Source organism: Nestor notabilis, unplaced genomic scaffold (assembly GCF_000696875.1).
Source record: "Nestor notabilis isolate BGI_N333 unplaced genomic scaffold, ASM69687v1 scaffold1088, whole genome shotgun sequence".
NCBI classification, from domain to species: domain Eukaryota; kingdom Metazoa; phylum Chordata; class Aves; order Psittaciformes; family Psittacidae; genus Nestor; species Nestor notabilis.
Window position 1 is genome coordinate 16,638 of NW_009938504.1, and position 11,576 is coordinate 28,213.

General features: G+C 40.7%; 1 protein-coding gene across 1 annotated transcript; it reads right to left on the minus strand.

Moving 5' to 3' along the window:
* Window positions 1-6,522: 6,522 nt before the first annotated feature.
* FGF23 (fibroblast growth factor 23) lies at window positions 6,523-9,826 on the minus strand. Its single transcript, XM_010019329.1, has 3 exons — window positions 9,604-9,826; window positions 7,475-7,578; window positions 6,523-6,960 (listed from the first exon to the last, which is right to left on the minus strand). The coding sequence occupies exons 1-3, from the start codon at window positions 9,824-9,826 to the stop codon at window positions 6,523-6,525; spliced, it is 765 nt and encodes a 254-aa protein (XP_010017631.1).
* Window positions 9,827-11,576: the final 1,750 nt, after the last annotated feature.

An 11,576-nucleotide genomic window follows, 5' to 3' on the forward strand; every position in this document is an offset into this window, starting at 1 on the left:
AGTTCCGTGCATGGTAGCACACTTGTTCCTTAGTTTTGGCTCCACCATCATCATCATCTGGCAAGCCTGCTGAATGTCTAGCAGTCACCAGGCACGCCCTTCTGTAGTATCAGGCATGCTCTGGTAGTATCACAGTTTCCTTCCCCTAAACTATCAGCGCTTTTTCAAGATATTTGCTCTGTTCCTGTAGTTCTGTCTTGTGTTTCTGTTTTCCAGACATAGCCATGTCTTTGCAATAGGAGGAAGTTTGGTTGCTTTTTCTTATGTACAGAATTTAGATCAGATGAATTTTCTATCCAAGTGTTTGGTATTTCATGAGACTGCCTCAGATCCACAGCCCACATGCCTGGACCTAAAATATGTTAGATTTTCCCCAGATGTCTCCCTCTTTTGAGGGCTTTGGCCATGAGCCTGAGGTTTTTGGATATGTAGTAATTCCAGGCAAATGGCAGCTGCATGAGCACAAATCAACTGCACAGTATGTAAGCTGTTTCCCTGACATCCACTGCTGTGGCAAACCCGCTGTGTGGATGATCTGGTGGTAAATCGAGCCTGCTGTTGGGGAGGTTTCCTGTGCTGAGATGGCTCTCATGTCACTTGCAACATCCCTGAGGTTTCCTGGCAGGCAGGGTGCCCTGGGAGAGTCTACAAATGTCCTACCTAAACACCAGAAGCTGACAATGGGGCCCCTGAGAGCACAATCAGAACAATAGCAGAGGCCCTGAGAATATGGGCACAGGAGGGTATTAGAGTTAAAACACAAATCAGGACTAGGCAATTACTGGGCACTAGAGGAATGCACTTGACATCCAGGCAAAACCCTTTTTGGAGCATAATTGAATGTGATCTTTTCTCTCCCTCTTAATGCCCGGTTGGTTGATCAAGCCATAGGTGAAATGAAGGAGTGGTGATGCACTAGACTAGACTGTGGTAAGTCATTAATGTATTTTTGGAAGAGCTAGCAATTGAAAAGTGAATTAAAAAAGGTTTTATTTCAGAAGGGCGAGAATCACAAAATCAGTTTTAATAAGGTCAGCTATACCTAAAAATCACAAAATTAGTTTAATAAGGTCATCTGTACTAAAGAGTCACAAAATTAGTAAGGTCAACTATACTTAAGAGCCTTAAATGGATTTAATATGGAAGAAAGGGGGAAAGCTTTGCTTGTTTAAATTAGAGGTGTAAATATTACCCAGTTACATCACAAACAGGCAAAAATGACAAGGAGGGTCTCTAGGCCTGATTAGATCAAATATCATCTTCAAATGAGTTACTGATTCTGGGAATAGAAGCTATAAGGAGTAGAAAGAAAGCTATATATGAAATTATGAGAATCTGCAAAATAAATTGAAGCAAGTAGCAAAACCATCTTGAGATACGTGTGTATCAAAATAGAGAACAACAAAAGGAGTCTCAGAAATGTTGCTGTGTGTAGATGGACTAGAGATTGGATAGTCTTAAATTACATCCCCAAAATGAATTACTTCATTTACAGCAGTATTGAACACAAGGGTGAAAGAAGATGGATGATGAGAATGAGGAAAAGGCAAATACCACATCTAAAGCCAAGAATTAAAGAATTTAATATGCTCCTGTCAGGGGAAATGACTAATCTTTATCCCAGAATTCTGAAAGCACGTCTAAAATTACACATCCATAAGCAACTATTTTAAATAGACCTGTCAAGTTGAGTGTGGAACTGTGTGACTAGAGAATAGGAAATAAAATATTTTTTATTTGAGAACAGACAACAAAGTAGTTTTACAGAATTGTTAGTTTGACCTTAGTAACATTCAAGGCATTAGAACAAATTCTGCAGGAGAATGTAATTACCGACAAGAGGTAAATGAAATCTTGACTATAATTGAATGAATTTTTGCCATAAGTAGTTCACACTAGACTAAATTGATAGTTCTTTAGTGAAAGAACTGATGTTCAGCAAGGCGAAAATGATGGAAAACGATCTAGGTGAATTTTAATTGAACACTTGACACCATGCCACGATGGAAACCATCAGCTCAACTGGAAAAGATAAATGTTACTAGAAAACAAAAGATGAAGTACGAATGCAAGCAATTTATGGGCATATGACTAAGTAGTAATGCCCAAGGTCAAGCAATGAGCTGGAGTAAAGTTAGTATTTAAGTTCCTCATTGGGCTTTTTTTTTTTAATGACTTTGAAGAAAAATATAGGAATGTGGAAATATTAGTGAGGAATCATCATCAAAAACTAAGTTGGTCAGAATGTCATGCAGAGGAAGAAATGATGGAGGCATGAAATTAAAGACATGGCATGAAACCACCCACTACACACTACACGCTTGGGCACTTTGGTACCCAATGACAAGAGTATCTTCTACAAGCTGGAAGATAATTGTTGAAAATTATAGAGGAGAAACAGCTGGGGTAATATTAACCTCTGACTTACTGTGGGGAGTTGGTGGTGTTGCATTTAGAAAGACAAGCCTTACCCTGAAAGGTGTCTTTCATCAAGGTAAGGAATCATTGTGGAATCATTGTACAATCATTGCCATTGTGCAAGCACCGATGAGGTCTCACCTGCAACACTACGTGTAATTCTTGCTGCGTTCAAGGAGGAGCTGGGAAGTGTAGTTCTGCCTTGAGAATGGGAAACACTGACCTGGGTTAAATAAATCAAAACCCCTGAGTTATTCAGGTAAACACCAACAGCATTTTGTAAAAGACTTCCTGTTACCAACGTCCAGGAGTTGGTGCTTAATGCAGGGTTAGTTCTGGGGGAACAAGTAGGCAATATTGTACTTAGGAAGTTGCTAGTTTTAAACATTGTGCCTTCCTAAGCAGGTTGCCTACCCTGAAAGCTAACAGACAGGAATGAAGTTCACTCTTGGGCAGATGAATCTCATTTAGGGTAGAGGAAGGAGAGACCTACTTTACAGAAGGATTTCAAGCTCAGTAGAACACCCAAGAAATCATAGAAATTGAAGTTAAATTTAGCTAACTTGCCAATCTTACTACTTCTTGAGTCTTAAAATTGGTCCTTCTCTCTTCTGAAAATATGTAGGCTGCATCTACGTTAGCCTTAGCAAATAGACTCCTGGCTTATGCATCAGATGTTGTTCGAGTACAGAGAAGAATTGTTGGGGATGACAATTTGCTCAGAGTTCTGGAATGGGTTTGTGCTCTAATTCAAGCTGCTGTCTGCCATGTGCTTCAGCAAAATCACATAGCCCTCAACTAAGTTACTAAGCAAAATACTCAATTTCTGTTAGATATTATTCAGATCAACCACTTAACAGAACACAAAGTAGACTGGGATGTGTGGTAGGTTAGTGAAGATTTACAGAATTAAAGGAATAAAGGTTAAAAGGAGATGCAAAGATGCTCTAAGATGTGTGAATCATCATGCTCTAGGATCTAAAACAGTGTCACAAGGCTTGGAAGAAACCAGGTGCTACATTACCATTACTGGGACTATCCTTTCAGATGCCTGATTCTGGTCGCTGTCAGAAACAGGAGTCTGGACCAGGTGCAGCCCTTCATGTCCTGTCTTCTTCCTCTGTTAGAACAACTCCGGGTAATAAAACTGAAGGGGTCTCTTATATCTTTGAGTAGCTAAATATACCCCATAATCTTCATCTCCAGGTAGTGTTTGAGATCTATATGTGACTGGCACCCTACTCTTTTTTCATGCTTTTTTCACAAGCATACATGACTCAAAACTTCATTCATTCTTGTGAAAAACACAGGGGCTTGGCTGAAAAGGGTGCTGAAATGTTTGTCTTTCAGGTCCAGCATAAATCCTCTATATGAACCTCTTTGTCTCCTAGCCATGCACTTTCTGTGAATCTCTGTGATTTTCTAAAAAACACAGAATCAGATCATAATGTAAAAAGAGGGTGAATCCCTGTTAAATCAAGCTAAGGGTTGAAGACAAGGGTAGGGGAAGACAGGATGGTGGCTGATGAAAAGAGCATAGCAGAGGCCCACACAGCAGGCAGGAGAGCAGGAACAGTGTTTGCATGAGCCCGTTATGCTGTTATGTTGTTTTTCTGGGCTTTAGGCACCACTGCTGTCTGGGACTGTTCTCAGACTGCGTCGCAGGACTGTTACTGAAGAGCACTTTGTAAAATTACAGAGTCTGCAGTAAGATAAAATCTAGCAATAGAAAGAATAGCTGGGAGCTCTTGAAATGGCCAGCTCGGTCTCCTCTGACCCTTGTCCTTGCACCTTCAGCAGCTCTGGAAGGAAAGAGCACTGGCCAAAGGCAATGTGAGTGTCTTGGGAGGGAAGGTAGAAGGTTATACCAAGACATCAAGCTGTGTAATTCCAAAACCCCACCCTGGCAAAAGAAACAGGGTTGAAACACTGATGGGTGATGTCTACCTGGCACTTAGTTGTGAGAAATGCACTTTGTCGTTGTTTTGCTGCAAAACAGAGCCTTAGCATAGCCCTAGGAATGGAGTTACAATGTTTTGTGTGAGTGTTATGGTAATTTACCAAGCATCTTTTATCCTAAGATCTTGGAGCCAGGATCACAAGTACTTCCTAGTGGACTGAACTGCTAGATCAGTGGTTTCCCGTTGCTTCTGAGTTGCAGAAGTAGTTCCTCCGTAGAGATGACAATCCCTTCATGATCAGTCTAGACCTACTAAGACTTTTTCTTACTCACTTTCACAGACCTTTCATAGTTGTGGTGCATGAAACACCTCAGAAGATGCATCCTATGAGACTGAAAATCACAGAGGATAATGGGACAAAAAGTCTCAGGCAGTGCTAGTACCATTTGTTCACTCAAGCCTTTCTGGAGCAGGGTGCTTGAACAGAAGATGAAGAATCCACCATTTGGAGAGAAGGAAAAGTTTATTGATACGTTTATAAAAGGAAATAATCTCTATAATACATTGTTATAAATATTCATAAATATTCTGTGGGACTTAAGACCCCCTCAAATAAATAAATAAATATTGCAATATAAATAAGTAAGGCTTTCTTACTAGCTGGTGATTGCCAGCATCTCCTTTGAAGAATCAATTCTTTCAACATTTCTATACAGTTCTCTATAGTTACAAATATGGGTTTTGATGCCAAATCTACTGTGAATTCATTCTTAGCTTAGGGACTAAATCCTCTGGCTCCTGATGGAGTGAGCAACCCTTCTTACTTTGTTCTAATGCACAGAATATATAAAGAATATATAGACTATAGAGATGGTATAGAGATTTAACCCCACCAACATTTCTCATCAAAGTTTGATATGGATCAAGACAGAACTTTTCACAATGCAAATTGCTGTAGCTCTGTTGACTTGGAGTCCTGGAGAGCTCTGTGGAACTTGCTTATAAGAGTTTAAGCACAATGAAAACTAGCTCGTGTAATTGCAGTCCAGAGTTCTCAAGGAGTAAAAGCCAAGAAGAATGATATAAGAATCAAGTAGAATTATTAAGCTAGAACTTATAAATGAAATCATACCTCTCCACTGTATAGACAGCAAGGTAAAAAGTCTTGCCGTAATTTGGATAAGCAAGAAAGTACACAACTATCTGCCTGCCCTGCAATTCTCCTAAATCCATTAGAGTCACTCCTTTCCTTTTGAGACTAATCAAAACTGTGATGAGTTTGGAGGGTGGAAAGCATCAAAATATGAGTCAGAACTCTTGGTCTAATCCTAATCATTTGGCTTGTCCTGTGCTCCTAAGAACTTGCATCAGTTAGGCTTAGTAGTGATCCCAGAACTTCTCTCTGGGTTGGAAATATGCAAAACTAAATATTTCTACATTATATTTCCATATTGTGATGCTAGAACTCAGTCAATATATAAGTGTGATAGAGAAGCACTAGAAAGACAGTAAGACTCTCTTATTTTTTTTCTCAAACTTCAGCTTGGATTCAGTAAGTGTCAGAAATTACTCTTTCTACACAAGACCATTTGATCCCATCCTGTTCTCCTGTCAGTTATGCCAGTTTTCCATGTGTGCTGCTCCTATGACAGCAGAGTGGTCACTTTTTGACTTATACGGGAATGAAAAGAGACTGAAGAGCCAACTTAGCAGCTAAAAACATAAATAGTAGTTTATATATAATAATATAACACACTCCCAGTCATCTTGTCTGCTGTGCTTGCACAGCCAGGGATGGTACTAGTAAGAGGATTCCTTGTCTCTGCTGGCATCTCATGCTGCAGGGCTCTTCCCAGTTATATTAGAAACGTAACATCTTGTTTCTTGTTTTGTTCAGGTGAATTCTTGTTTTCACTGGTGCACACTTATGGTGATTCAGACCCTAAAATGTTTGGTTTGTATTCTTCTTTCCAAAAATCTATCTTCTTTGCAGTAAAATGCATCCCCATCTGGAAAATGTCCAACTTGGGTTTTTTTTCCATAAACTGTCATCTATAGGTATAAAATTTGAAATTAAGGATTTCTTACCAATATTTTTTGGGTTTCTAGTAGCCATTTTAACATTCAAACTGAATGTGCCAGACAGTTCCTTTTGCCTATTACATTTGCCAGTGTCTTCAGTTTTCAAGTAACGGGGCCACAGTTATCTTGTAATATAGAAGCGAGGACTTGCGAACCTCCTGGCATCCATCATAGCATGTGGGTCATCTGGGTTGACCACGTCGTTCTGGTTGATTCTCATGGGTTCTCTGGGCACATGGGAAAAGTCTGCTTGCTGCTGCAACTGAGATCCAAACAGAGATATCTTTCTCTGCGGGACCAGGATCTGATGCGGATCCATTGGGTCTATATCTGCACTTCTAGTGTTTCTGTGGGGTTCAGGTGTGTTGAATCGAAACAAAGGGATTTCATTTCTCCTGGACAAAAACTGGGAGTATGGTGGTAGATTCACACCAGGGAAGAAAGCTTCTTTAACTCTGCCTAAGCTAACCAGGAAGTTGTGTTTTGGAGATTGGTACACATCATATCCGTTTTCCAGTGTCCTGTGATTGAACACACAGTCCTCTTGACTGAAGTAATGCTTAGGGGGGAAAAAAGACACCTGTGAGCAGAGGGATTTAGTGGATTACAAGTGCCAACTAAAGATGGAACAAAGGACGAGATCTTGCAACAAGTGTTTTTCTGATCTGCCAGCTCTGTAACTCAGGCTTAGCCAGATGTAGATCTGAGATGCATGCCCATGTTTTCAGCAAAGGTATTACAATGATAACACTGTTTTCTTTCAGAAAGCTAAGTTGTTTGAGCAGCTCCCAACCCATGGCTCTCTGCTGCAGCAGGAGTTCAGACTGGTCCATCACTGGATCTCATTCTGCCCTCACTTACACAAGCAGGAACTCAGATGATTTTTCTCAGCTCTACAACTCAATACAATCAAAGAAGAGGGAAAAGCTTAACCTAAGTGGCAGGTCCTCAGCTCACTTAAATCTGCATCCTCCTACTGTAGCTCTACACATCTGTCCTAGCTGAGGAAATAGGCACCATGGTAGCAGACTGCACCTGCCTTTCAGGCTTGAGTCTTAGTAAAGGTCACTCACCGAACCAAAAATGTTTCCTTTTGTGTCCATACACAGGTAGCATCCGCTCTTGACACCTGTGATTATCACTGAGCCAGCACCCTCGGACTTGATCATTAGGGCACCTGTTTAGAAAAACAAAGATGTGAAATCCAGGGTCCAGTTTGACAGTACACTGTTGCTCTGCAGATGATCTGGCTGGGAATGTCCTCTGGCTGTCTGAACGAACCTCCCCATGTGAGCTGGGACTATTTGCCCACTCTAGATCGGCTTAGCTGTTGGCTTTGTCTGTCTGAGTTTTGGAATGGACCCAGGATGGAAATACCACCACGCCTCTGAGTGCCCTGTTCCAGTGCTGCGCTAACTCCCAAAGACAACTTTATTTCTCTAGCACCCCCTCTGAAGTCCCAAACCACAGCATAGGGACATTGCCTTCAGTTCTGTCACTGGCCACTACCAAAAGGAGTTTGTCTCCCTCATCTTTGTGACTGCCCTGTGGTATTAGATCATCCTTAACCTCCTTTTTGCCATACGAAACAAGCCCGTCTCCCTCAGCATTTCCTGACAAATCATGCTCAAGGCCCCTGATCATCCTGAAAACCCTCTGCCAGACCAGCTCCAGTTTCTCCACATCCACCTTGAACAGGGGCTGCTGTGGAGCTCCAAGAGCAGTTTCAGTGGTGCTAACATGGGAGTAATAACTTTCCTTGATCTGCTGACCACAGTAGATGGTTTGCCTTCCTCTCAAACTGAGTGTGCTGTTGACTTCTGTTTGACTCAGTGCCTGCTGTAACCCTCAGGTCCTACCCAGGAGGGCTGTACACATCCAGCCTAGGGGGTTGTTGCAGTCCTTGTGCAGAACTTTTCAATTCTCATTTATCTCAGTGGTACTGTGGTGACCTGCAGTGATTCAGTGACCCTCCCTTCCATGACCCCTTTCACTGTCTGATTTTTTTACCCTTCCTGCTCTACCTTTCCCAATACTGGTGTATTTGCTTCGTGGCAGATATGGGAAAAACATGATGTTTTGCTTTCTGTTGTTCTCTAAAACATCGCTCTTTTTCTTGACCAATAAACCTAAAATGAGTTTTATAGCACCTTAAAAGATGCAGGAAGAATAGCAACAAGACAGTGCAAGCATTGCTGCAAGTGTTTCATTAGTAATTCCTAAAAAACCCCAAAACAACAAAACCGAAAAATAGCAGAACATAATTTTTTTTTCTCCTTAATTAAGTAACTTTTAAAACATCCTTTGCTCCTTATATTCTTCTGCAAAAACGTCATTACATATGCTTACATTTTTAACTGAGTGTATTAAGAAGACTTCTGCAGCAATAATAGTAAACATGACTTTATGATTCCTAGCTACTAGTCATTTGAGTGCCACTAAAAGAGAAGTACTTCTGAAATGCTATGAAAAAACCATAAGTCTTAAAAAACACCCTAATTTTTCTATCAACCATAGTGTTTGTGTCAGGTATTCAGTAAAAGGAGAAGAAAATCTTAATTTTTCCATGAAAATGAACTATGATGAGACAATTTAAGAATCTCTTAGTTACAAGGGGGAAAATTTAATTCTCGTGAACCCCAAAGGCACTTCTTTTATGACAGTCTGGCCTTTCGCAGTTTTCCCCTTTTTAATGGACCTTTGCATACCCATGTTCTAAGCACATTAGAGTTAGTTTTAGTAGTTATCAGCTCTCTACCTGAAACCAAAGATTTTATGGATGCTATCAGTTTTCCACCACTGCTGTGGTGAGTTCCCTCAGTGCAATTCCTTTTGTAGTACTATTACTGCAATGGGAAGGAGCTATTTGGGGGATGTCATCACCAGCCTCTAATAGGAACTTCCAGGAGAATCTGAGGGTAAAATCATGAAGTGAAGGATAGTTCAGGTAGTTTTTGCTTGCAGAGATGTACAGGAACCATAGGACTTCACGCCTCATCCACCAGATTTTCTTTGCAGCAATTTTGTTTATTTGTTAAGCAGAAGGAGGTTATAATTATATGTTTTTCCCTCCCATAGTTATACTCCTGTGTCTGCCTGCCTACTAAGAGAAGGGGACTTTCTATAGGTAGTGAGGTAGCAAAAGTCTTGTTCTCCCTTGCCTACTCCCCTGAAGACTGAGGGTCCATAGTAATCTACTTACTGTAAATGGTTTGGTGAGGAACACCATCAACATAGCCATCAGCGTTGATTTGGAGATGGAAGCTGTTCCTCTCTGTATCTGTGTATAGGTGCGTCAGGCGATCTCCATTCCCCCAGCTGGGATTCAGCAGCGGAGAGGAGTTGGGAAAGGCAAGGGTAGCCTTCAGGCTACAGAGTACCAGCAGCAGGTACCCCAGGCAGTTGTAGGCACTGCTCTGCAGCATGGCTCACTCTTCCTTGCAGTGGGTCAGTATCTGCAACTTGATGTGACTCTGTGCTTCTTGCTTGCTCTTGGTCGCCTGTGTCCGGAGAGTGAATCCTCAGATAAGTTCCCTTCTTTTCTGCAGTCCTATAAAGGGCAGCAAAGTGACATCACACAGGAAAAACTTCTCCACATCCTCGATTTTTGTCAAAGCAACATTTTAAGTGTCCCGAAACCTCAAGGGAAGGATCTCTGGCTAAGGTGTGGGGGGGAAAAATGTAAGGTTTCTAAAGACAGCTCACGAAAGCTAATCATATGTTCAAATGTTATCGACAACCCTGTGACATCTTAAAGCTTCCCACGCCCCTACTGTTAGATCCAGGAAGAGCAATCCGCTGCAGTTTACTTTTACTGAAGGGAATGACCCTCCAGACCTGAACAATCTCTTTTTTTCAGATATGTTTATTCAGATTGCCACCTCCCCTCTCAGTTTCCAAATTACATTCTGATTTACTGGAAACATCAAATACTGATAAATTTTTTTGAAAATGTATCAAAAGCTGATATTAGGTTGCTCTGGGCCTGATTCCTCCTTCATTATGGTGTAAGTTTAGCAGTAAGCCTGTTGGGCTGATATTTGTGTCTCTGCATTTAAGCAAAGGAAACTTGATATGAGCATGACCCACTTCAAACAAGCCGTCCCTTTTATTTCTCCTGTTTCATTTTGAGCCACCTAAATAATTTAAAGCTGGCCAAACAGCTGAAAATTACCTGTAAAGTACTTAAAACTGCATGTTTGTTCCTGAAATGCACATCTGGCTGGCAATCTTTCATGGAGTCATAGGGGTTAGCGTGGCCAGTAGATCTAGGATCTGAAGCAAACCTGAAATCACTCATATTCGCACATTTTTATTACTGCAGGTACAGCAAGCAAGCTTGTAAAGACTACAAAGGGAAAAGTAGTAAGTGGACAGTGATTGTAAAAAAAGTCCCAACATGCAACACCTGCTTTCCAGTTGTTCTGACAATGTTCTGCATCTTTACAAACAATTTTTCTAATATAAAAAATATAATTCCATTTATTGTGTGAAAATGCTGTAGTAGTGTGACACTGTATATACAGGTAAAGGGTGATAGGAAGAACGGGTTATAAAAAGAGACTGTGTTAAGGTTTCTTTCAAAAATTAATACAAAACTGAAAAGAGTACCAAACAATAATATGTTTTTTTAAGGAAATGTGAGGATTTTAATTGTAGCAGTCGTACGTTCAGTTGCAATCTCTCGTTGGACACAGTACGCAGAATTCTTAGTTTCATTAACAAGCTGTGGAGCAATGCCACCAGCACCAAACATGGATTGATGGATTGATACAACTGAAACCAACTAAGGAAGCTGATCTGATTTGCTTTTATTGCGTGAAATCAGCAAAACTCTGCCAAATTCTTCTATCACACCTGTGTAAATTCAGAGACTTGCATCAGTGTATATACACTGTGTAAATGACAGCATTTTTTAGCCAAAGTGTATAAGGGTCATATCTTAAACTGAGTAGAGTGACAAAGCTGTCTTCAGGCAAGCTAGGCTACAGATGTTTTACTGGTTATAACATCTGACATGCTTCAATTTAAAGGATACCTTGAAAAGAAAGTAGGGTTACGTTTTCTTCTTTTTAAAATGACATGTCAATTTATCATTGAAATTATCCACCAATATTTCTCACTCTGGTATTAGAACAAATGTTTGGGGGTTTTGGTTGGGTTACTGTTCGTTTA

Bases quoted from the DNA above. Each gene is read 5' to 3' on its own strand.
- FGF23 (XM_010019329.1), bottom strand. From the start codon at position 9,826: ATGCTGCAGAGCAGTGCCTACAACTGCCTGGGGTACCTGCTGCTGGTA. The intron at 7,579-9,603 runs GTAAGTAGATTA...TTTTCTAAACAG, and splicing joins TCCTCACCAAACCATTTACA to GTGCCCTAATGATCAAGTCC. The intron at 6,961-7,474 runs GTGAGTGACCTT...TTCCCCCCTAAG, and splicing joins AAGGAAACATTTTTGGTTCG to CATTACTTCAGTCAAGAGGA.